Source organism: Sebastes umbrosus, chromosome 9, assembly GCF_015220745.1.
Source record: "Sebastes umbrosus isolate fSebUmb1 chromosome 9, fSebUmb1.pri, whole genome shotgun sequence".
Lineage (NCBI taxonomy): Eukaryota > Metazoa > Chordata > Actinopteri > Perciformes > Sebastidae > Sebastes > Sebastes umbrosus.
The window spans coordinates 15,354,022-15,379,978 of NC_051277.1; the positions used below are offsets into that span (position 1 = coordinate 15,354,022).

The 25,957-nt window shown below is 42.9% G+C and overlaps 5 protein-coding genes across 14 annotated transcripts in view; all 5 read left to right on the forward strand.

The window, feature by feature from the left end:
* Positions 1 to 25,957, forward strand: part of LOC119493873 (protocadherin gamma-C5-like) — a 223,100-nt gene that overhangs the window by 84,558 nt on the left and 112,585 nt on the right. Inside the window, exons 1-2 of one of the 10 annotated variants that reach the window (XM_037779367.1) lie at positions 3,050 to 6,395; positions 19,986 to 23,175. The exons of 6 other annotated variants lie outside the window; for them this stretch is intronic. In XM_037779367.1, coding sequence (XP_037635295.1) covers positions 3,966 to 6,395; positions 19,986 to 22,340 — 4,785 coding nt within the window. In that variant the 5' untranslated portion in view covers positions 3,050 to 3,965 and the 3' untranslated portion in view covers positions 22,341 to 23,175. Of the gene's footprint in view, positions 1 to 3,049; positions 6,396 to 7,522; positions 10,671 to 19,985; positions 23,176 to 25,957 lie in introns of those variants that run through there. 3 more of the 10 variants (XM_037779366.1, XM_037779371.1, XM_037779383.1) reach the window with 3 other exon arrangements.
* LOC119493893 (protocadherin gamma-A11-like) lies at positions 331 to 18,287 on the forward strand. Its single transcript, XM_037779412.1, has 2 exons — positions 331 to 2,778; positions 18,228 to 18,287. Exons 1-2 carry the CDS (start codon positions 346 to 348, stop codon positions 18,252 to 18,254), a joined length of 2,460 nt encoding a protein of 819 aa, XP_037635340.1. The 5' UTR covers positions 331 to 345; the 3' UTR covers positions 18,255 to 18,287.
* Positions 11,301 to 14,702, forward strand: LOC119493929 (protocadherin beta-16-like). The gene has a single exon (XM_037779444.1). It carries the CDS (start codon positions 11,553 to 11,555, stop codon positions 14,004 to 14,006), a length of 2,454 nt encoding a protein of 817 aa, XP_037635372.1. The 5' UTR covers positions 11,301 to 11,552; the 3' UTR covers positions 14,007 to 14,702.
* On the forward strand, positions 15,792 to 25,883 carry LOC119493904 (protocadherin beta-16-like). The gene is made up of 2 exons (XM_037779421.1): positions 15,792 to 18,227; positions 25,860 to 25,883. Exons 1-2 carry the CDS (start codon positions 15,807 to 15,809, stop codon positions 25,866 to 25,868), a joined length of 2,430 nt encoding a protein of 809 aa, XP_037635349.1. The 5' UTR covers positions 15,792 to 15,806; the 3' UTR covers positions 25,869 to 25,883.
* On the forward strand, positions 23,433 to 25,868 carry LOC119493915 (protocadherin gamma-A5-like). The gene has a single exon (XM_037779430.1). The coding sequence runs from the start codon at positions 23,448 to 23,450 to the stop codon at positions 25,866 to 25,868; it is 2,421 nt and encodes an 806-aa protein (XP_037635358.1). The 5' UTR covers positions 23,433 to 23,447.

Sequence of the window (25,957 nt, forward strand, 5' to 3'; positions counted from 1 at the left end):
TACTAATAAACAACTGATCACTAGCTGTGTATATTCACAGGCTTTAAATGCTTTGTCTTTAAGTCCAAGTAGTTCAGGATTTCGACTCCAAGTGACGCTGTTGGTCAGCAAAACGATTTCAATGTTACCAGCCAGCCTGTTCCCCTCCCTCACTACCATACTTTAGCATAACAGCGGAGGTACTTGTCCTTCGTGGGAGGACAGGGCGTGAAGAGGCTTTTTACATTTGTCGTTGGATTATACGAGGAGCACGTTGACATCTAAAAGCAGTACAATTTATTTAAGCTGGACTACAGTTTTCTTCAAGTGAGGACGCACCATTCATCAAGATCTATTGCTTTTGATATGGCGACCCGAGGCTCTAGAAGTGTAAGATGGCGACTCCCTTTATTTCGATGTCAAGTGGGATTACTCATTTTGCTCAGTTATGTGGGTGATAGAGTGGCTGGACAGATTCGCTATTCTATACCAGAGGAGATGAAGAAAGGGTCCCTGATTGGTAACGTAGCACAAGACCTCGGTCTGGATCTGAAGAGGCTCCGTTCTGGCCGGGCTCGTATCGTGACCGGAGAAAACATCCAGTACACCGAGCTGAAGACAGACAAAGGGACGCTGGTAGTGAATGAGAGAATAGACCGAGAGCAGCTTTGCGGAGACGTCACACCGTGCAGTTTCAGCTTCGAAATTATTTTGGAAAATCCAATTGAGTTGCATCGTGTAATGGTCGAAATATTGGATGTAAATGACCATTCGCCTGTGTTTAGAAATAACCACGTACGCATGGAAATAAGCGAGTCTGCTGTAATCGGCTCTCGCTTCGTGTTGGAAAGTGCGGAGGACCCAGACGTAGGTGTTAATGGACTACAAAATTATGTTTTAAGCACAAGCGTCAATTTTGTCCTGAAACAACACGCTAACCCAGACGGCAGTAAATTTGCAGAAATCATCCTACAGAAGCCTCTAGACAGAGAGGAGCAACCCCACCTCTCCTTTAAGCTGATAGCAGTGGACGGGGGAACACCGCAGAGATCTGGTACAGTAAATATTGATATCACCGTGTTAGATGCCAATGATAACCCTCCAGTATTCAATCAGTCTGTGTACAGGGCTACTGTCTTAGAAAATGCAACATCAGGGACTCACGTTATAACCGTAAATGCCACAGACGCTGACAGTGGATCAAACGGTGTGGTGACGTATGCATTTTCTAATTTGAAAGGAAACGTGGCTGACATGTTTAACATCGACAAGACGACTGGTAAAATAACGGTTTCCGGACAAATCGATTTTGAAAAGGACAAAAAACATGAAATAAGAGTTGAAGCTAAAGATCAGGGGGGGTTGACGGATCTCAGTAAGGTAATAATCGATATTGTTGATGTTAATGATAATGCACCAGTTCTAAACGTCATGTCCTTTTCTAGTCCTGTGTCTGAGGATGTTCCAATAGGCTCCACTATAGCTGTTTTTAATGCTAAAGACGCAGACTCTGAAAGAAATGGGCAGATCATGTGTACAATAGATAAGAATTTTCCTTTTAAAATAACATCCTCTTTGACTAATTACTACTCACTCGTTTCAGATACAGCTTTTGACCGTGAAAAAACACCAGAATATAACATTACTATTACTGCAACAGATTCAGGTTCCCCGCCTCTGTCAAGTGCCATACAGTTGCACCTTACTATTTCTGACATTAATGACAGTCCCCCCTTGTTTGATAAATTAATGTATAATGCACAAATTACAGAAAATAATTCCCCTGGAATGTCAATAATCACTCTCAGCGCACACGACTCTGACTGGAATCAAAATGCGAGAATATCTTATATCTTGGAAGACACGCAAGTCGGTGGTTTTCCAATCTCTACGTATGTATCCATGAACTCTGAAACTGGAGTTCTTAGTGCGATTCGTTCCTTTGATTATGAGCAAATTAAACAGCTTCAGCTAGTAGTCAAAGCGCAGGATGGAGGTTCCCCTCCACTCAGTAGCAACGTGACTGTGAAATTAATGATTCAGGATCAGAACGACAACCCCCCTCAGGTCCTGTACCCAGTCCAGACTGGTGGCTCTCTGGTGGCTGAATTGGTGCCTCGTTCAGCAGATGTGGGCTATCTGGTCACTAAAGTGGTGGCTGTTGATGTGGACTCTGGACAGAATGCCTGGCTCTCCTATAAACTGCAGAAAGCCACAGACAGGGCGCTGTTTGAAGTGGGCTTACAGAATGGAGAAATAAGAACTATCCGCCAAGTCACTGATAAAGATGCTGTGAAACAAAGACTGACTGTTATAGTGGAGGACAACGGGCAGCCCTCTCGTTCAGCTACAGTCATTGTTAACGTGGCGGTGGCGGACAGCTTCCCTGAAGTGCTGTCTGAGTTCACTGACTTTACACACGACAAGGAGTACAATGACAACCTGACTTTTTACTTAGTGTTGGCTCTGGCTGTAGTCTCCTTCCTCTTCATCACGTGTTTAGTGGTTATTATATCAGTGAAGATCTACAGGTGGAGACAGTCTCGCGTCCTGTATCACTCCAGTCTCCCTGTGATTCCATATTATCCACCACGTTACTCAGACACTTTGGGGACTGGGACTCTCCAACACGTGTACAACTACGAGGTGTGCAGGACGACTGACTCCAGAAAGAGTGACTGTAAGTTCGGAGGAGCCGGTAGTCAGAACGTGCTGATAATGGACCCCAGTTCTACAGGGACGATGCAGCGGATACAGAGTGAGAAGAGCATCCTGGATGAACCAGACTCTCCTCTAGAGGTCAGTTCAGTTTTATCACCTGACTCAAAGATACAATCCCTGATGCTGTGTGCCCCCAAATCCCACATTTTCTTCCCTGCTTGTGAAAACATATTGTTTACTGTATATGTTTACTCGATTTCCAGCTGTTTTGAATTTAAATTGACTAACATAAAGAATAAAGAGAGACAAACTCCGCGTAAGGAGCAGGTCGTGTTGGATGGGTGGGTCAAAAAATATCGGACTGTCACCCAGGAGACCGCTGTTCATGTAACGCCACTTCCATAGTTATTCCATCATAAAACCACGATCTTTTCCTAAACCAAACCAAGTTGTTTCCTGTGAAAACGGAGGTTTATTTTGAAAAGACTGTATTCATGTAATGAGCGGAAATTGACACGTGTTGCTAGATATTATTAGATATTATATAGAAGAAGGCATGAGGAATAACTTTTCGTAAGATATCACACGAGGTGTTGTATGAGGATACAGCCATCAAGTGGTTCACTTTGTGTACTGAATGTAACCTATATATTCCGAGATAAATCCCTGATTATTTGTTAGTTTTTGCAGCAACTGACTGGGGTTTATTTACTTGAGTTTAATTTGATATCAGCATTTTTTTTGTTTCATATTCCACACCTTTGCTCAGGCTCCTGCTCGTATTTCACTGGTGCTGCTGGTTTCAGTACCACGGACAGCAACATTCTTTTACGTTTTACATTTTTGTAAAGTTTTGCCTTTTGGGAAGTCATTTTACATTTCAGTAAAACATTGGATGAGATGTCATTGCAGTTTATATACTGTTTTCTGCTGTTGTTTCAATTGTCCAATTGACTCCAGCTTGTCAACATAACGCAAATGGAAACTTTACTAATAGTAAACAACTGATCACGAGCTGTGTATATTCACAGGCTTTAAATGCTTTGTCTTTAAGTCCCAGTAGTTCAGGATTTCGACTCCAAGTGACGCTGTTGGTCAGCAAAAAGATTGCAGTGTTACCAGCCAGCCTGTTCCCCTCCCTCACTACCATACTTCAGCTCAACTGCGGAGATACTGTCCTTCGTGGGAGGACAGGGCGTGTAGAGGCTTCTTACATTTGTCTTTGGATTATACGAGGAGTACGTTGTTATCTAAAAGCAGTAAAGCTGGACTACAGTTTTCTTCAAGTGAGGACGCATTATTCATCAAGATCTATTGCTTTTGATATGGCAACCCGAGGCTCCAGAAGTGTAAGATGGCGACTGTCTTTTCTGTTACGATGTCAAGTGGGATTACTCATTTTGCTCAGTTATATGGGTGATGGAGTGGCTGGACAGATTCGCTATTCTATACCAGAGGAGATGAAGAAAGGCTCTCTGATAGGTAACGTAGCACAGGACCTCGGTCTGGATGTGAAGAGGCTCCGTTCTGGCCGTGCGCGTATTGTTACCGGAGAAAACATCCAGTACACCGAGCTGAAGACAGACAAAGGGACGCTGGTAGTGAATGAGAGAATAGACCGAGAGGAGCTTTGCGGAGACGTCACACCGTGCAGTTTCAGCTTCGAAATCATTTTAGAAAACCCAATCGAGCTTCATCGTGTCACTGTCGAAATTTTAGATATAAATGATAATACTCCTTTCTTTGTAAATAAAGACATCCAGTTTGAAATGAGCGAATCTGCTACAATTGGAGCTAAATTTCCTGTTGAAAGCGCAGTTGATCCTGACGTTGGACTAAACGCTTTGCAAAATTATATTCTCTCTCCGAATAATTATTTCATTCTGAAGCAACATTCCAATCCAGACGGCAGTAAATACGCTGAGTTGGTGCTCCAGAAACCATTAGACAGAGAGGAACACCCCAGTCTCCCTCTAAAGGTAATAGCTGTCGACGGTGGAGACCCACAGAGATCTGGCACGGTGAATATAAATATATCTGTTTTAGATGTAAATGATAATGCCCCTGTATTCAACCAGTCAGTTTACAGGGCCGCCGTAGTGGAAAATGCGCCAAAAGGGACTTATATTACAACAGTGAACGCTAGTGATGCAGACATTGGCATTAACGGGGAAATAATATTCAGTTTTTCGAAAATAAAAGGCATTACTGTCAATATTTTTAGTATTGATGAAAACACAGGTGTCATCTCAGTTGCTGGAGTAATAGACTTTGAAAAAGAGAGAAAGTATGAGCTTAGGTTAGAGGCAAGGGATCGAGGAGGTTTGATTGGGACCAGTAAGGTTATAATTGATGTTAGTGACGTCAATGACAACGTTCCATTGATTAATATCATGTCATTTTCTAATACTATATCAGAAGATGCCCCTCCAGGCACAACAATAGCTGTTATCAATGTCAAAGACGCAGATTCAGAGAAAAATGGACAGATACAATGTGCTATAGACAAAACGCTGCCCTTTAAAATCCAGTCGTCATTAACCAACTACTATAATTTGGTGGCCGATCAGCATTTTGATAGAGAGACTATATCTGAATATGATATTACAATAATAGCCACCGACTCAGGATCTCCTCCTCTTTCTAGCTCTGTCACACTGCAACTTAGAATCTCTGACGTGAACGATAACGTTCCATTGTTCGATAAAAACTCCTATTCTGCTTACGTCACAGAGAATAATTCCCCTGGAATGTCAATTACCGCTGTTAGCGCGCGAGACTCTGACTGGAATCAGAACGCGAGAATCTCATATTTCCTCGAGGACACACGAATCAGCGGTAATCCAGTGTCCAACTATGTGTCCATTAACTCTGAAACTGGGGCTTTACATGCGCTGCGTTCGTTTGATTATGAACAAATGAAAGAACTTCAGCTAGTAGTCAAAGCGCAGGATGGAGGTTCCCCTCCACTCAGTAGCAACGTGACCGTGAAATTAATAGTCCAGGACCAGAACGACAACCCCCCTCAGGTCCTGTACCCAGTCCAAACTGGTGGCTCTCTGGTGGCTGAAATGGTGCCTCGTTCAGCAGATGTTGGCTATCTGGTCACTAAAGTGGTGGCTGTTGATGTGGACTCTGGACAGAATGCCTGGCTCTCCTATAAACTGCAGAAAGCCACAGACAGGGCGCTGTTTGAAGTGGGCTTACAGAATGGAGAAATAAGAACTATCCGCCAAGTCACTGATAAAGATGCTGTGAAACAAAGACTGACTGTTATAGTGGAGGACAACGGGCAGCCCTCTCGTTCAGCTACAGTCATTGTTAACGTGGCGGTGGCGGACAGCTTCCCTGAAGTGCTGTCTGAGTTCACTGACTTTACACACGACAAGGAGTACAATGACAACCTGACTTTTTACTTAGTGTTGGCTCTGGCTGTAGTCTCCTTCCTCTTCATCACGTGTTTAGTGGTTATTATATCAGTGAAGATCTACAGGTGGAGACAGTCTCGCGTCCTGTATCACTCCAGTCTCCCTGTGATTCCATATTATCCACCACGTTACTCAGACACTTTGGGGACAGGAACGCTCCAACACGTGTACAACTACGAGGTGTGCAGGACGACTGACTCCAGAAAGAGTGACATGAAATATATGCAACCGATGAGTCAAAGTTTAGTGAGTGTGGATGGAGCTGACACTGATGCCCCACAGGTGGACAAGCAACTGTCAGGCAACTGCTCTCAAATGTCAACTTTGGTGAGTGATATTTTCAATATTTCATTCTCCATTTCCTCGTTGTTGTGGTACTTTCCCTTTTCTTAAGTATTTGCAGCACAGTGGACGCGCACGGCTCTCAGTAGGGCCTTAGAGTCACTGTCCATGGTGCTGAAATCATTTATGGATTCATTTTGAAGTGACTTTCTTTACGACTTGTAGTACAAAGCCAAACTATTACTATTCTTTTTAAAATGCCTTATAAAATATCGACACAATAAGTGAATTAGAATCGCACTCACCATAGTGTGAGTTTCGTTTAGGCAGAAGTCTCCACATATTTAGATTATCCAACAGTTATAGTTTATCAGCTTAATCGATTAGTGGGGAATCCGCCAGTTTTTCAGTTATATTCATGCCGGTTCTATCTGTCATTGATTTAAATTCATATTCTCGGTGTCTAACCGGAAATTGTGTTTCAATAACAAAACAACTATACACGTTTTACAGGGGAAATAAAAGTAAAAAATGAAAACAAAAGACACAGAAAAGACCATTTGTCCTACCTGTGGTTTCATTAACACATATTTTATTTTTTTCAGTATTTAGAATATAACACTGTTTGTGTGATTAACATTTACTCTATGTTTGCTGATTTTGTAGTTTATTTTGTAGATAATTATTAATGTTTCGCCATACAGCATGAGTTGAGATATTAACGGAATATAGTTTAAATTAGTTTTGAAATCAAAGACATTTCAGTATCATCTTTAAGTTAAGATGCTTTTTGTTTAAGAGTACAACATTTGAAGTGTTCCTAATAATGTGGACACCACCTACATTACCGTGGATGGGCTCTGAGCGCCGCTGTTGATACATCACTGACTAACAGTCCCAGCAGTGCAGCGGTCCACCCCTTTAATTCCGTTCAGTGTTTTACTGCTTGGAGAGAAGACGGTCTGGCTCGTGATGGTTTAAAGTGGAGCATTTCTCGTGGATTTCTCTGCTGAAAACACCGTTATCTTTTCAGTTTGTGGATTTAAGTACATCAGTGTTTCATCGAAAGGGATTACTGCGTCTGTACCTCTGGATTCATGATGGCTTGTATGTGGATAACCGCTCGCAGAGGCCGATGGCGACCACTGTTTGTCATTCTTTGTCTTTTCCAGCTGAGCTCAGTGACTGGACAGGCTCGCTACTCCGTACCAGAGGAGCAGGCAGAGGGCTCTTTTGTTGGAAACATCGCTAGAGATTTAGGCTTGGATGTGGCGAGGCTCGTGTCAGGTAAAGCTCGTATTATTACAAAAGGAAGCCGACAGTACGTTGATTTAAACCGAGACAAAGGCACCCTTGTGATTAAAGAGCAAATCGACCGAGAAGAGCTGTGTGGAAAGACGACGCCCTGTAGCTTCAGTTTCGAGGTGATTTTAGAAAATCCAATCCAGCTTTATCGGGTCACAGTGGAGGTAACAGACATAAACGATAACAGTCCGTCGTTCCCAAAGGATGAAATCAATATGAAAATAGCTGAAAGTGTTGCATCGGGTACTCGCTTCTCACTAGAAAGTGCAGACGACCCCGATGTTGGTATTAATGATATTCAAAAATACCTCCTTAAACCTTCAGATAATTTCAAATTAGAAGTACAGAGCCAGCCTGATGGAGGGGAATTTGTCGAAATGATTTTACAAAACCCGTTAGACCGAGAGAAAGAGGAGACTCACACTCTGGTGCTGATTGCGTCAGATGGAGGAGAGCCACACAGATCAGGGACGGTGCGTATTCATATCACTGTGCTAGATGCTAACGATAATGCACCAGTGTGCAGCCAGCCTGTTTATAAAGCAGATGTAAAGGAGAATTCTCCTGAAGGAACAGTGGTAACCACAGTGAGTGCAAATGACGCAGATAAAGGAGTCAATGGAGAGGTAACATTTTCCATAGCTCATGTTGCCAGAGAAGCGAAGCAGCTTTTTAAAATAGATGTTAAAACTGGAGAGATTAAAGTTGCAGGTAAACTGGATTTTGAAAAATCTAAAACGTATCAACTAAACGTAAAGGCTAGTGACCATGGAGGATATTCAGATACGTGTAAAGTTGTTATTCAAATAATTGATGAGAATGATAACGTCCCTACAATTCAGATGATGTCATTTTCTAACTCTATATCTGAGGATTCTCCTCCAGGTACAACTATAGCTGTTATTAACGTTGATGACGAAGACTCTGATGGTAACGGTGTTGTCAAGTGCTCCATTAACTCTGACATACCTTTCAAAATCGAGTCTTCATTAACAGGATATTATACTATAGTAACCGACAACTTGTTAGACAGAGAAAGTATTCCTGAGTATAACATCACCATAACCGTCTCTGACCAAGGCTCCCCGCCTCTGACTAGCAGTAAAAACATCAATGTTAAAGTGTCTGACGTGAATGACAGCCCACCCAAATTTGACCAGTCAGAATACAGTAAGACTGTACCAGAGAACAACTCTCCTGGGTTTTCTGTGTTCACTCTCAGTGCTAGTGATGCAGACTGGGGCCAAAACGCTCGGGTCTCTTACTTCCTGGAGGAGAAAGAAATTAATGGAGCAGCTGTGTCTTCGTTAGTGTCAGTAAATTCAGAAAATGGTGTCATTCATGCAGTGAGGTCGTTTGATTATGAGCAAATCAAGTGGTTGGAATTTAACGTGACTGCTCGTGATGCTGGATCTCCTCCTCTGAGCTCAGTGGCTACAGTTAGATTAATAGTCCAGGACCAGAACGACAACCCCCCTCAGGTCCTGTACCCAGTCCAGACTGGTGGCTCTCTGGTGGCTGAATTGGTGCCTCGTTCAGCAGATGTGGGCTATCTGGTCACTAAAGTGGTGGCTGTTGATGTGGACTCTGGACAGAATGCCTGGCTCTCCTATAAACTGCAGAAATCCACAGACAGGGCGCTGTTTGAAGTGGGCTTACAGAATGGAGAAATAAGAACTATCCGCCAAGCCACTGATAAAGATGCTGTGAAACAAAGACTGACTGTTATAGTGGAGGACAACGGGCAGCCCTCTCGTTCAGCTACAGTCATTGTTAACGTGGCGGTGGCGGACAGCTTCCCTGAAGTGCTGTCTGAGTTCACTGACTTTACACACGACAAGGAGTACAATGACAACCTGACTTTTTACTTAGTGTTGGCTCTGGCTGTAGTCTCCTTCCTCTTCATCACGTGTTTAGTGGTTATTATATCAGTGAAGATCTACAGGTGGAGACAGTCTCGCGTCCTGTATCACTCCAGTCTCCCTGTGATTCCATATTATCCACCACGTTACTCAGACACTTTGGGGACAGGGACTCTCCAACACGTGTACAACTACGAGGTGTGCAGGACGACTGACTCCAGAAAGAGTGACTGTAAGTTCGGAGGAGCCGGTAGTCAGAACGTGCTGATAATGGACCCCAGTTCTACAGGGACAATGCAGCGGATACAGAGTGAGAAGAGCATCCTGGATGAACCAGACTCTCCTCTAGAGGTGAGGTGCAAACGCAAAGTATTTACTTCTGACATTGCCTCTCTGAACTGAACTGTAATTGCAGTGGGTAGTTGTTTATAGTTTAACTGAAAACAAGTAGCCTCGGTTCTTTTCAGCACCACAGTGTGGACAGCTCCTCCCATATAGACCAATTTTTTACCTTTACAGATCATGCTGAATTAATTTACAAAAAAGCACAGCAAAGACTCTTCCTGCTATGCAAATTAGGAAGTTTTTAGATCAGCAAAACTTTAAACAGAGTAAACCAATCCCTAATTTATAGTATACTCACTTTTAACATTGTGTACTGGTTCGAGTACCAAAGTGTCAAAAGCAAGTCAAAACTTTCCAAAGTAGTTAAACTGGGCAGTACAATTACAGGCCGCAAACAGACCCCATTGACCTATGACCATGGGAAAGTAGTCCCACGTTTGAGTTGCAAAATCTTAGATGACCACAGCCATCCCTTAAATCACCACTTTCAGCTACTGCCCTCAGGGGAAAAGTTACAGAGTCCCCTTTGCAAAGAAAAACATAGATAAAAAAGTTGTTCGTGCCTGTCACCATAAAGTATCTTAATCTGTGACGACAGCCACTTTCTGAAGCCAGCCTGCTACCTCAGCACACAGCACTTTATATCTATTTATTTAACCTTCCTTCAGTCCTGGTACCTGGTGCTCCTTTTTAATGTAGCTTCTATTGGTGTTTTTATGTGTTTTAAAAGGGAGCTATTATAATTATTTTCAGGTTCATACTTGAAATTGGGGTTTCTACTAGAACATGTTTACATGCTTTAATGTAAAAAAAAAAATGTTTTATCGTACTCATACCGGCTGTGCTTCAGCACTTCTTTTCATCCTCTCTCTGAAACAATCTGTTTGCCAAACTAGCCGCTAGGCAAAATGTGTTGGTGACTTCACCACGTTAGGGAAGAAAAAGCAGGACTTCAAACGAGGCCTTTCAGACAGTTCAGGAGCATTGTTTCTGTAGGGGAGAGTAACTCCCTTTGGCGTGGACTTTGGGCTTTGTAACTTTGCAGACCGTTTACATGCACAAAACAAATATATAACACACTAAAGGAGAGGGGGGAAAACACAAATGCATTATAGTTCCCCTTTAATGTGTCCTGCCAGGAAGGAATATGTTGTATTTTGATGTACTCTTGTAAAAGCAGTTTTTGCACATGTGAACCGAAGACACATTTCTGCTTTTTGTATGCAAAAGCAGACAATACAATATTTCCTATTCTATTCTATTCTATTCTGTTCTAGGTTTCACAACTTTTGTAAATAGTTGCCGTATACCATTTTTTTACATTACATTATTTATTTATTTTTGAAGTCCGTAGACATGATTACAGACATCAGTATTTATCCATAAGCTTTAAATATAACATTTGAAGTGTTCCTAATAATGTGGACACCACCTACATTACCGTGGATGGGCTCTGAGCGCCGCTGTTGATACATCACTGACTAACAGTCCCAGCAGCGCAGCGGTCCACCCCTTTAATTCCGTTCAGTGTTTTACTGCTTGGAGAGAAGACGGTCTGGCTCGTGATGGTTTAAAGTGGAGCATTTCTCGTGGATTTCTCTGCAGAAAACACCGTTATCTTTTCAGTTTGTGGATTTATTTACATCGGTGTTGCACTGAAAGGGATTACTGCGTCTGTACCTCTGGATTCATGATGGCTTGTATGTGGATAACCGCTCGCAGAGGCCGATGGCGACCACTGTTTGTCATTCTTTGTCTTTTCCAGCTGAGCTCAGTGGCTGGACAGGCTCGCTACTCCGTACCAGAGGAGCAGGCAGAGGGCTCTTTTGTTGGAAACATCGCTAGAGATTTAGGCTTGGATGTGGCGAGGCTCGTGTCAGGTAAAGCTCGTATTATTACAAAAGGAAGCCGACAGTACGTTGATTTAAACCGAGACAAAGGCACCCTTGTGATTAAAGAGCAAATCGACCGAGAAGAGCTGTGTGGAAAGACGACGCCCTGTAGCTTCAGTTTCGAGGTGATTTTAGAAAATCCAATCCAGCTTTATCGGGTCACAGTGGAGGTAACAGACATAAACGATAACAGTCCGTCGTTCCCAAAGGATGAAATTAATATGAAAATAGTTGAAAATGCTGCATCGGGTACTCGCTTCTCTCTGATGAGTGCAGACGACCCGGATGTTGGTATTAATGATATTCAAAAATACCTCCTTAAACCTTCAGATAATTTTAAATTGGAGGTACAGGGCCAATCACACGGAGAAACACTAATCGAAATGGTTTTACAAAACCCGTTAGATCGAGAGAAAGAGGAGACTCACTCTCTCGTGCTGATTGCGTCAGATGGAGGAGAGCCACACAGATCAGGGACGGTGCGTATTCATATCACTGTGCTAGATGCTAACGATAATGCACCAGTGTGCAGCCAGCCTGTTTATAAAGCAGATGTCAAGGAGAATTCTCCTGAAGGAACATTGGTAACCACTGTGAGTGCAAATGACGCAGATAAAGGAGTCAATGGAGAAGTTACTTATTCCATCCCTTATGTCGCCAATAAAGCAAAGCAGCTTTTCTTAGTAAATGTTAAAACTGGAGAGATTAAAGTTGCAGGTAAACTGGATTTTGAAAAATCTAAGACTTATCAATTAAATGTTCAGGCTAGTGACCATGGAGGATATTCAGATACGTGTAAAGTTATTATTCAAATAATTGATGAGAATGATAACGTCCCTACAATTCAGATGATGTCATTTTCTAACTCTATATCCGAGGATTCTCCTCCAGGTACAACTATAGCTGTTATCAACGTTGATGACGAAGACTCTGATGGTAATGGTGTAGTCAAGTGCTCCATTAACTCTGACATACCTTTCAAAATCGAGTCTTCATTAACAGGATATTATACTATAGTAACCGACAACTTGTTAGACAGAGAAAGTATTCCTGAGTATAACATCACCATAACCGTCTCTGACCAAGGCTCCCCGCCTCTGACTAGCAGTAAAAACATCAATGTTAAAGTTTCTGATGTGAATGACAGCCCACCCAAATTTGACCAGTCAGAATACAGTAAGACTGTACCAGAGAACAACTCTCCTGGGTTTTCTGTGTTCACTCTCAGTGCTAGTGATGCAGACTGGGGGCAAAATGCTCGGGTCTCTTACTTCCTGGAGGATAAAGAAATTAATGGAGCAGCTGTGTCTTCGTTAGTGTCAATAAATTCAGAAAATGGTGTCATTCATGCAGTGAGGTCGTTTGATTATGAACAAATCAAGTGGTTGGAATTTAACGTGACTGTTCGTGATGCTGGATCCCCTCCTCTGAGTTCAGTGGCTACAGTTAGATTAATAGTCCAGGACCAAAACGACAACCCTCCTCAGGTCCTGTATCCAGTCCAGACTGGTGGCTTTCTGGTGGCTGAATTGGTGCCTCGTTCAGCAGATGTGGGCTATCTGGTCACTAAAGTGGTGGCTGTTGATGTGGACTCTGGACAGAATGCCTGGCTCTCCTATAAACTGCAGAAAGCCACAGACAGAGCGCTGTTTGAAGTGGGCTTACAGAATGGAGAAATAAGAACTATCCGCCAAGTCACTGATAAAGATGCTGTGAAACAAAGACTGACTGTTATAGTGGAGGACAACGGGCAGCCCTCTCGTTCAGCTTCAGTCATTGTTAACGTGGCGGTGGCAGACAGCTTCCCTGAAGTGCTGTCTGAGTTCACTGACTTTACACACGACAAGGAGTACAATGACAACCTGACTTTTTACTTAGTGTTGGCTCTGGCTGTAGTCTCCTTCCTCTTCATCACGTGTTTAGTGGTTATTATATCAGTGAAGATCTACAGGTGGAGACAGTCTCGCGTCCTGTATCACTCCAGTCTCCCTGTGATTCCATATTATCCACCACGTTACTCAGACACTTTGGGGACAGGGACTCTCCAACACGTGTACAACTACGAGGTGTGCAGGACGACTGACTCCAGAAAGAGTGACTGTAAGTTCGGAGGAGCCGGTAGTCAGAACGTGCTGATAATGGACCCCAGTTCTACAGGGACGATGCAGCGGATACAGAGTGAGAAGAGCATCCTGGATGAACCAGACTCTCCTCTAGAGGTGAGGTGCAATTCCCAAAGTATTTACTTCTAACATTGCCTCTCTGAACTGAACTGTAATTGCAGTGGGTAGCTGGTTATAGTTTAACTGAAAACAAGTAGCCTCGGCTCTTTTCAGCACCAGAGTGTGGACAGCTCCTCCAATGTAGACCAGTCTTTCACCTTTACAGATCATGCTGAATGAATTTACCAAAAAGCACAGCAGAGACTCTTCTTGCTATGCAAACTACAATGTTTTGAGGTCAGACAATGCACTTTAAGCAAAGTAAACCAATTTCTAATTGAAAGTATACTGACTTTTAACATTGTGTCCTTGTTCGAGCACCTAAGTATCTAAAGCAAGACAAAGCTATCCAAAGTAGTCAAACTGGGCAGTACAATTACATGCCGCAAACAGACCCCACTCTCCCATCACCATGGCAAAGCAGTCCAACGCTTAAGTGGTAAAATCTTAGATGACCACAGCCATCTCTTAAATCACCATTTTCAGCTACTGTCCTCAGGGCAAAGGTACAGAGTCCCCTGTCCAAAGAAAAACAGAGATAAAAAATTGTTAGTCCCTGTTGCCATAAAGTATCTTAATCTGTGAGGACAGCCACTTTCTGAAGCCAGCCTGCTACCTCAGCACAGCAGTTTATATCTATTTATTTAACCTTCCTTCAGTCCTGGTACCTGGTGCTCCTTTTTAATGTAACTTCTATTGGTGTAATGTGTTTTTACATTAATCTGTTTAATGTATTTTAAAGGGGACATAACACTTATTTTGAGGTTCATACTGGTATTTGGGGTTCCTACTAGAACATGTTTACATGCTTTAATGTACAAAAACACTTTTTTTCTTATGCTGGCTGTGCTGCAGCACCTCTTTGGACTCTGCTCCAGCTCTGTTCTAAGTAGCTTTGGTTGAGGGTGTGCCAAACTAGCCACCTGGCAAAATGAGTTATTTGGTGACATCACCACGTTATGGAAGAAAAGGCAGGACTTATATAATGTTGTTTCAGACAGTTTGGAGCAGTGTTTCTTTGGGGGAGAGTAACTCCCTTTGGTGTGGACTTTGTAACTTTGCAGACCGTTTACATGCACAAAAAACTATGTAACACACTGAAGAAGAGGGAAAAGCACAAAAGCGTAATAGGTCCCCTTTAATGTGTCCTGTCTGGATGTGATATGTTTTGGTTTAATGTACGTTTTTAATAGCAGTTTTTGCACATGCGAACCAAAGACAAATTTCTGCTTTTTGTACGCGAAAAGCAGACAATACAGTATTTTCTATTCTTTTGTATTCTATTCTATTCTATTCTATTCTGTTCTGTTCTGTTCTGTTCTGTTCTGTTCTGTTTTGTTCTGTTCTTTTCTTTTCTTTTCTTTTCGGTTCGATTCGATTCTATTCTATTCTATTCTGTTTTGTTCTCTTCTATGTTTCTCAACTTTTGTAAATATAAGGTGCAGTACACCATTTTTTTAAATGAAATTATTTTTATTTTTTTTAAGTCAGTAACAATGATAACAAACATGAGTATTTTTACATAACTTTTGAATACAGCATTTAAAGTGTTCCTAATAATGTGGACACCACCTACATTACCGTGGATGGACTCTGAGCGCCGCTGTTGATACATCACTGACTAACAGTCCCAGCAGTGCAGCGGTCCACCCCTTTAATTCCGTTCAGTGTTTTACTGCTTGGAGAGAAGACGGTCTGGCTCGTGATGGTTTAAAGTGGAGCATTTCTCGTGGATTTCTCTGCTGAAAACACCGTTATCTTTTCAGTTTGTGGATTTAAGTACATCAGTGTTTCATCGAAAGGGATTACTGCGTCTGTACCTCTGGATTCATGATGGCTTGTATGTGGATAACCGCTCGCAGAGGCCGATGGCGAGCACTGTTTTTCATTCTTTGTCTTTTCCAGCTGAGCTCAGTGGCTGGACAGGCTCGCTACTCCGTACCAGAGGAGCAGGCAGAGGGCTCTTTTGTTGGAAACATCGCTAGAGATTTAGGCTTGGATGTGGCGAGGCTCGTGTCAGGTAAAGCTCGTATTATTACAAAAGGAAGCCGACAGTACGTTGATTTAAACCGAGACAAAGGCACCCTTGTGATTAAAGAGAGAATCGACCGAGAAGAGCTGTGTGGAAAGACGACGCCCTGTAGCTTCAGTTTCGAGGTGATTTTAGAAAATCCAATCCAGCTTTATCGGGTCACAGTGGAGGTAACAGACATAAACGATAACAGTCCGTCGTTCCCAAAGGATGAAATTAACTTGAAAATCGCTGAAAATGCTGCATCGGGGTCTCGTTTTTCGCTAGAGAGTGCGGACGATCCTGATGTTGGTATTAATGATATTCAAAAATACCTCCTTAAACCTTCAGATAATTTCAAATTGGAAGTACAGAGCCAGCCTGATGGAGGGAAATCCATCGAAATGGTTTTGCAAAACCCGTTAGACCGAGAGAAAGAGGAGACTCACTCTCTCGTGCTGATTGCGTCAGATGGAGGAGAGCCACACAGATCAGGGACGGTGCGTATTCATATCACTGTGCTAGATGCTAACGATAATGCACCAGTGTGCAGCCAGCCTGTTTATAAAGCAGATGTAAAGGAGAATTCTCCTGAAGGAACAGTGGTAACCACAGTGAGTGCAAATGACGCAGATAAAGGAGTCAATGGAGAGGTAACATTTTCCATAGCTCATGTTGCCAGAGAAGCGAAGCAGCTTTTTGAAGTAAACGTTAAAACTGGAGAGATTAAAGTTGCAGGTAAACTGGACTTTGAAAAATCTAAAACTTATCAATTAAATGTCCAGGCCAGTGACCACGGAGGATTTTCGGATAAGTGCAAAGTTATTATTCAAATAATTGATGAGAATGATAACGTCCCTACAATTCAGATGATGTCATTTTCTAACTCTATATCGGAGGATTCTCCTCCAGGTACAACTATAGCTGTTATTAACGTTGATGACGAAGACTCTGATGGTAACGGTGTTGTCAAGTGCTCCATTAACTCTGACATACCTTTCAAAATCGAGTCTTCATTAACAGGATATTATACTATAGTAACAGACAACTTGTTAGACAGAGAAAGTATTCCTGAGTATAACATCACCATAACCGTCTCTGACCAAGGCTCCCCGCCTCTGACTAGCAGTAAAAACATCAATGTTAAAGTTTCTGATGTGAATGACAGCCCACCCAAATTTGACCAGTCAGAATACAGTAAGACTGTACCAGAGAACAACTCTCCTGGGTTTTCTGTGTTCACTCTCAGTGCTAGTGATGCAGACTGGGGCCAAAACGCTCGGGTCTCTTACTTCCTGGAGGATAAAGAGATTAATGGAGCAGCTGTGTCTTCGTTAGTGTCAGTAAATTCAGAAAATGGTGTCATTCATGCAGTGAGGTCGTTTGATTATGAACAAATCAAGTGGTTTGAATTTAACGTGACTGCTCGTGATGCTGGATCCCCTCCTCTGAGTTCAGTTGCTACAGTTAGATTAATAGTCCAGGACCAGAACGACAACCCTCCTCAGGTCCTGTACCCAGTCCAGACTGGTGGATCTCTGGTGGCTGAACTGGTTCCTCGTTCAGCAGATGTGGGCTATCTGGTCACTAAAGTGGTGGCTGTTGATGTGGACTCTGGACAGAATGCCTGGCTCTCCTATAAACTGCAGAAAGCCACAGACAGGGCGCTGTTTGAAGTGGGCTTACAGAATGGAGAAATAAGAACTATCCGCCAAGTCACTGATAAAGATGGTGTGAAACAAAGACTGACTGTTATAGTGGAGGACAACGGGCAGCCCTCTCGTTCAGCTACAGTCATTGTTAACGTGGCGGTGGCGGACAGCTTCCCTGAAGTGCTGTCTGAGTTCACTGACTTTACACACGACAAGGAGTACAATGACAACCTGACTTTTTACTTAGTGTTGGCTCTGGCTGTAGTCTCCTTCCTCTTCATCACGTGTTTAGTGGTTATTATATCAGTGAAGATCTACAGGTGGAGACAGTCTCGCGTCCTGTATCACTCCAGTCTCCCTGTGATTCCATATTATCCACCACGTTACTCAGACACTTTGGGGACAGGGACTCTCCAACACGTGTACAACTACGAGGTGTGCAGGACGACTGACTCCAGAAAGAGTGACTGTAAGTTCGGAGGAGCCGGTAGTCAGAACGTGCTGATAATGGACCCCAGTTCTACAGGGACGATGCAGCGGATACAGAGTGAGAAGAGCATCCTGGATGAACCAGACTCTCCTTTAGAGGTGAGGTGCAATACGCAAAGTATTTAGTTCTAACATTGCCTCTCTGAACTGAACTGTAATTGCAGTAGTTGGTTATAGTTTAACTGAAAACAAGTAGCCTCGGTTCTTTTCAGCACCACAGTGTGGACAGCTCCTCCCATATAGACCAATTTTTGACCTTTACAGATCATTCTGAATTAATTTACAAAAAAGCACAGCAAAGACTTTTCCTGCTATGCAAAATAGGAAGTTTTTAGATCAGCAAAACTTTAAACAGAGTAAACCAATCCCTAATTGATAGTATACTCACTTTTAACATTGTGTACTGGTTCGAGTAAAGTGTCAAAAGCAAGTCAAAACTTTCCAAAGTAGTTAAACTGGGCAGTACAATTACAGGCCGCAAACAGACCCCATTGACCTATGACCATGGGAAAGTAGTCCCACGTTTGAGTTGCAAAATCTTAGGTGACCACAGCCATCCCTTAAATCACCACTTTCAGCTACTGCCCTCAGGGGAAAAGTTACAGAGTCCCCTTTGCAAAGAAAAACATAGATAAAAAAGTTGTTCGTGCCTGTCACCATAAAGTATCTTAATCTGTGACGACAGCCACTTTCTGAAGCCAGCCTGCTACCTCAGCACACAGCACTTTATATCTATTTATTTAACCTTCCTTCAGTCCTGGTACCTGGTGCTCCTTTTTAATGTAGCTTCTATTGGTGTTTTTATGTGTTTTAAAAGGGAGCTATTATAATTATTTTCAGGTTCATACTTGAAATTGGGGTTTCTACTAGAACATGTTTACATGCTTTAATGTAAAAAAAAAAAATGTTTTATCGTACTCATACCGGCTGTGCTTCAGCACTTCTTTTCATCCTCTCTCTGAAACAATCTGTTTGCCAAACTAGCCGCTAGGCAAAATGTGTTGGTGACTTCACCACGTTATGGAAGAAAAAGCAGGACTTCAAGCGAGGCCTTTCAGACAGTTCAGGAGCATTGTTTCTGTAGGGGAGAGTAACTCCCTTTGGCGTGGACTTTGGGCTTTGTAACTTTGCAGACCGTTTACATGCACAAAACAAATATATAACACACTAAAGGAGAGGGGGGAAACACAAATGCATTATAGTTCCCCTTTAATGTGTCCTGCCAGGAAGGAATATGTTGTATTTTGATGTACTCTTGTAAAAGCAGTTTTTGCACATGTGAACCGAAGACACATTTCTGCTTTGTGTATGCAAAAGCAGACAATACAATATTTCCTATTCTATTCTATTCTATTCTATTCTGTTCTAGGTTTCACAACTTTTGTAAATAGTTGCTGTATACCATTTTTTTACATTACATTATTTATTTATTTTTTAAGTCCGTAGACATGATTACAGACATCAGTATTTATCCATAAGCTTTAAATATAACATTTGAAGTGTTCCTAATAATGTGGACACCACCTACATTACCGTGGATGGGCTCTGAGCGCCGCTGTTGATACATCACTGACTAACAGTCCCAGCAGTGCAGCGGTCCACCCCTTTAATTCCGTTCAGTGTTTTACTGCTTGGAGAGAAGACGGTCTGGCTCGTGATGGTTTAAAGTGGAGCATTTCTCGTGGATTTCTCTGCTGAAAACACCGTTACCTTTTCAGTTTGTGGATTAATTTACATCAGTGTTGCACTGAAAGGGATTACTGCGTCTGTACCTCTGGATTCATGATGGCTTGTTTGTGGATAACCGCTCGCAGAGGCCGATGGCGACCACTGTTTGTCATTCTTTGTCTTTTCCAGCTGAGCTCAGTGGCTGGACAGGCTCGGTACTCCGTACCAGAGGAGCAGGCAGAGGGCTCTTTTGTTGGAAACATCGCTAGAGATTTAGGCTTGGATGTGGCGAGGCTCGTGTCAGGTAAAGCTCGTATTATTACAAAAGGAAGCCGACAGTACGTTGATTTAAACCGAGACAAAGGCACCCTTGTGATTAAAGAGAGAATCGACCGAGAAGAGCTGTGTGGAAAGACGACGCCCTGTAGCTTCAGTTTCGAGGTGATTTTAGAAAATCCAATCCAGCTTTATCGGGTCACAGTGGAGGTAATAGACATAAACGATAACAGTCCGTCGTTCCCAAAGGATGAAATCAATTTGAAAATAGTTGAAAGTGTTGCATCGGGGTCTCGTTTTTCGCTAGAGAGTGCAGACGACCCCGATGTTGGTATTAATGATATTCAGAAATACCTCCTTAAACCTTCAGATAATTTCAAATTAGAAGTACAGAGCCAGCCTGATGGAGGGAAATCCATCGAAATGGTTTTACAAAACCCGTTAGACCGAGAGAAAGAGGAGACTCACACTCTCGTGCTGATTGCGTCAGATGGAGGAGAGCCACACAGATCAGGGACGGTGCGTATTCATATCACTGTGCTAGATGCTAACGATAATGCACCAGTGTGCAGCCAGCCTGTTTATAAAGCAGATGTAAAGGAGAATTCTCCTGAAGGAACAGTGGTAACCACTGTGAGTGCAAATGACGCAGATAAAGGAGTTAATGGCGAGGTAACATTTTCCATAGCTCATGTTGCCAGAGAAGCGAAGCAGCTTTTTGAAGTAAATACTAAAACTGGAGAGATTAAAGTTGCAGGTAAACTGGACTTTGAAAAATCAAAAACTTATCAATTAAATGTAAAGGCCAGTGACCATGGAGGACATTCAGATGCATGCAAAGTTATTATACAAATAATTGATGAGAATGATAACGTCCCTACAATTCAGATGATGTCATTTTCTAACTCTATATCTGAGGATTCTCCTCCAGGTACAACTATAGCTGTTATTAACGTTGATGACGAAGACTCTGATGGTAATGGTGTAGTCAAGTGCTCCATTAACTCTGACATACCTTTTAAAATTGAGTCCTCATTAACAGGATATTATACTATAGTAACAGACAACTTGTTAGACAGAGAAAGTATTCCTGAGTATAACATCACCATAACCGTCTCTGACCAAGGCTCCCCGCCTCTGACTAGCAGTAAAAACATCAATGTTAAAGTTTCTGATGTGAATGACAGCCCACCCAAATTTGACCAGTCAGAATACAGTAAGACTGTACCAGAGAACAACTCTCCTGGGTTTTCTGTGTTCACTCTCAGTGCTAGTGATGCAGACTGGGGGCAAAACGCTCGGGTCTCTTACTTCCTGGAGGATAAAGAGATTAATGGAGCAGCTGTGTCTTCGTTAGTGTCAATAAATTCAGAAAATGGTGTCATTCATGTAGTGAGGTCATTTGATTATGAACAAATCAAGTGGTTTGAATTTAATGTAACAGCTCGTGATGCTGGATCCCCTCCTCTGAGTTCAGTGGCTACAGTTAGATTAATAGTCCAGGACCAGAACGACAACACCCCTCAGGTTCTGTACCCAGTCCAGACTGGTGGCTCTCTGGTGGCTGAACTGGTGCCTCGTTCAGCAGATGTGGGCTATCTGGTCACTAAAGTGGTGGCTGTTGATGTGGACTCTGGACAGAATGCCTGGCTCTCCTATAAACTGCAGAAAGCCACAGACAGGGCGCTGTTTGAAGTGGGCTTACAGAATGGAGAAATAAGAACTATCCGCCAAGTCACTGATAAAGATGCTGTGAAACAAAGACTGACTGTTATAGTGGAGGACAACGGGCAGCCCTCTCGTTCAGCTACAGTCATTGTTAACGTGGCGGTGGCGGACAGCTTCCCTGAAGTGCTGTCTGAGTTCACTGACTTTACACACGACAAGGAGTACAACGACAACCTGACTTTTTACTTAGTGTTGGCTCTGGCTGTAGTCTCCTTCCTCTTCATCACGTGTTTAGTGGTTATTATATCAGTGAAGATCTACAGGTGGAGACAGTCTCGCGTCCTGTATCACTCCGGTCTCCCAGTGATTCCATATTATCCACCACGTTACTCAGACACTTTGGGGACAGGGACTCTCCAACACGTGTACAACTACGAGGTGTGCAGGACGACTGACTCCAGAAAGAGTGACTGTAAGTTCGGAGGAGCCGGTAGTCAGAACGTGCTGATAATGGACCCCAGTTCTACAGGGACGATGCAACGGATACAGAGTGAGAAGAGCATCCTGGATGAACCAGACTCTCCTCTAGAGGTTGGTTAAATGATCCATCATTCTTCACAAATATGTAGTGTATTCATTTTAATGTATTTTTAGATTACAGACATTACTTGGCTTTGTGGTGTGTCTCACTGCCTGCTCCGGGGGCATTTTCAGCACCACTAGTGGTGGACAGCTCCTCTAAGAGTTGAGCCAGTTAACTGAAGTGAAAAAGAGTCAGTAAGGAAAATGCACACCATAAAAGACCTACTCTGATGCTGATACTTGCAATTGAAATATCAATTCCCATGTCTGTGCTTTCTTGGGGGACTTACTAACGACTGGGTGCATTGCATTGGATTGTATTCTTAGATTACAGATATTACTTGGCTTCATTGTGTGTCTCACTGCCTGCTCGGTGGGCATTCTCAGCACCACTAGTGATGGACAGCTACTCTCAGAGTTGAGCAAGTTAACTTACATTAAGAGTCATAAAAGACCTACTCTTGATACTGATACTTGTTACCAACCTGTAATCTTGTTGTTTGTACTGCATTTTCTTGGGTCTGCTGTAATTAGAAAATAGGTATGGACTTGTTGCTTACAGCTAGGTGTTTTTTTTTCGTTTGTGTGTGTGGAGAGACACATCAACTGAAGTAGCACATCAAAAGAGTTTCCATTTAACAACATGGCTTGTGGCTGTTTTGCATTCTGCTCTCCCATTTTATCTCTTAACCTTATAAGCTACATCTTGTACATCTTATTTACATTTCAATCCAACTTATAAATGCACACATTTAATTAAACATAGCATACAACATTAGCTGGCTCCTAAACACTCACAGCTGCTATTCAAAGAGATGTATCTCCACTCTTTCTTTAATGGCAGCACTTGCTATCTTCATATTGGACTCTAAGGGCCGCTGTTGGTCTTTAAAACACATGTGAAGCGTTTGAAATGCAGCTACACCTCCAGTACTTCTCTTAGTGTAGCCTTCCGCGGAGAGCAGGACAGTCGGTCTTCATTTTCACCAGTGATTTGTATAGGTCTGCTAATGTATTCGTTGTCACACTGTGGATTATAAACATCATCAGGAGGACGATACGGGATAACAGGCCAGCTTTTTGCAGCATATTTTTATGTGGATTTGAGTGGATTGCTTCGGGAATATGCCTTTTATCAGCAGTGAAACCACGATTACATGGCAAGTACGGGCCTTCATCTTTGTTTTTCTCGTTGACGCAACAGTCTCTCAGATCCGCTACTCTGTCCCGGAGGAGATGAGAAAGGGCTCCTTCGTGGGAAATGTGGCTGAAGATTTAGGCATCGACGCTAAAAGACTGATATCAGGCGGTGCCCGAATCGTTAGCGGCGACAGCAGCGATTATGTCAGGCTGGATGCAGACAAAGGGATTCTTGTCGTGGGAGAAAGGATAGATAGAGAGCAGCTCTGCGGGCAGACAGCGCCCTGTAGCTTGAATTTTGAGATGATTATGATGAATCCAATGCAACTGCATAGCGTTGTAGTGGAAGTGTTGGATGTGAACGATAATGCACCCGTGTTTCATGAGAAAGAAGTGCATGTAGAAATACTAGAATCTGCTCTCCCAGGAACAGAAATATTACAAGAGAGTGCCACCGACCCGGATGTTGGCATCAACGCTTTACACGGCTATACGTTACACCCAACGACACATTTTAATATCAAAGTCATGTCCAGCCCAAACGGTCATAAATATGCGCAGCTGTATCTTTCTAATGCTTTAGACCGCGAGAAGGAGGAGAAGATGCTTCTCACGCTGACTGCTGTGGACGGTGGTGAACCACAAAGATCAGGGACACTAAAAATACATGTAACTGTCCGAGACACCAATGACAACGCTCCGGTTTTTACGCAATCCATTTTCAAGGCGTCTGTTAAAGAAAATGTCCCAAAAGGAACATTAGTTGTGAGCTTGAGCGCTAACGATGCAGATGAAGGGATGAATGGCCGCGTCACATACCACTTTAATCGCATGTCCAGTAATGTTGCTGAGCTATTTCATCTGGATGAAAACAGCGGCGATTTAACTGTAAACGGTATGATTGATTATGAAGAGAATAAAATATATGAGATTGGCGTGCAGGCAAAAGATCAAGGTGGACAAAGCACATCAACAAATGTAATAATTGAGGTGACGGATGTAAACGACAATGCACCTTTAATAACATTAACCTCGTTTTCTAATGCCATCGCTGAGGATTCTCCTAGTGGGACTACTGTGGCTATCATAAACGTTAAAGATTTAGATTCAGGCAAAAATGGCAAAGTAGACTGCTCAGTTAACGGCAACATCCCGTTTGCAATCCACTCATCTTTAAAGAGTTATTACACTCTGGTAACAAACGGTGTCCTCGACAGGGAGCGCAATCCTGATTACAATATCACTTTCACGGCTATGGATGAAGGCAGCCCACCACTGTCGACTAACAAGACTATCACACTTAGAGTATCCGACGTGAATGATAACGCTCCCATATTTGAACAGAGTTATTATGAAGCTAATATCATGGAGAATAACTCCCCAGGATTATCTGTGTTTTCAGTTAAAGCACGTGACTCTGACTCAGGGCAGAACGCACGAGTGTCTTACCTGCTTATTGACACTCAGTTAAATGGTAACCCCATATCCACTTACATATCTGTTAACGCAGAAAGTGGAGTTATACAGGCAGTCCGATCGTTTGACTATGAGCAAATTAAAAGTCTAAATATTTTTGTAAAAGGACAGGATGGGGGTTCCCCGCCTTTAAGCAGCAATACCACAGTTAAAATAAATATTCAAGATCAGAACGACAACACCCCTCAGGTCCTGTACCCAGTCCAGACTGGTGGCTCTCTGGTGGCTGAAATGGTGCCTCGTTCAGCAGATGTGGGCTATCTGGTCACTAAAGTGGTGGCTGTTGATGTGGACTCTGGACAGAATGCCTGGCTCTCCTATAAACTGCAGAAAGCCACAGACAGGGCGCTGTTTGAAGTGGGCTTACAGAATGGAGAAATTAGAACTATCCGTCAAGTCACTGATAAAGATGCTGTGAAACAAAGACTGACTGTTATAGTGGAGGACAACGGGCAGCCCTCTCGTTCAGCTACAGTCATTGTTAACGTGGCGGTGGCGGACAGCTTCCCTGAAGTGCTGTCTGAGTTCACTGACTTTACACACGACAAGGAGTACAATGACAACCTGACTTTTTACTTAGTGCTGGCTCTGGCTGTAGTCTCCTTCCTCTTCATCACGTGTTTAGTGGTTATTATATCAGTGAAGATCTACAGGTGGAGACAGTCTCGCGTCCTGTATCACTCCAGTCTCCCTGTGATTCCATATTATCCACCACGTTACTCAGACACTTTGGGGACAGGGACTCTCCAACACGTGTACAACTACGAGGTGTGCAGGACGACTGACTCCAGAAAGAGTGACTGTAAGTTCGGAGGAGCCGGTAGTCAGAACGTGCTGATAATGGACCCCAGTTCTACAGGGACGATGCAGCGGATACAGAGTGAGAAGAGCATCCTGGATGAACCAGACTCTCCTTTAGAGGTTGGTTAATTGATCAAACATTCTTCACAAATTTGCAGTGTATTCATTTTAATGTATTTTTAGATTACAGACATTACTTGGCTATGGTGGTGTGTCTC

Bases quoted from the DNA above. Each gene is read 5' to 3' on its own strand.
- LOC119493893 (XM_037779412.1), top strand. From the start codon at position 346: ATGGCGACCCGAGGCTCTAGAAGTGTAAGATGGCGACTCCCTTTATTT. The intron at 2,779-18,227 runs GTCAGTTCAGTT...TCTCCTTTAGAG, and splicing joins AACCAGACTCTCCTCTAGAG to GTGAGGTGCAATACGCAAAG.
- LOC119493929 (XM_037779444.1), top strand. From the start codon at position 11,553: ATGATGGCTTGTATGTGGATAACCGCTCGCAGAGGCCGATGGCGACCA.
- LOC119493904 (XM_037779421.1), top strand. From the start codon at position 15,807: ATGATGGCTTGTATGTGGATAACCGCTCGCAGAGGCCGATGGCGAGCA.
- LOC119493915 (XM_037779430.1), top strand. From the start codon at position 23,448: ATGCCTTTTATCAGCAGTGAAACCACGATTACATGGCAAGTACGGGCC.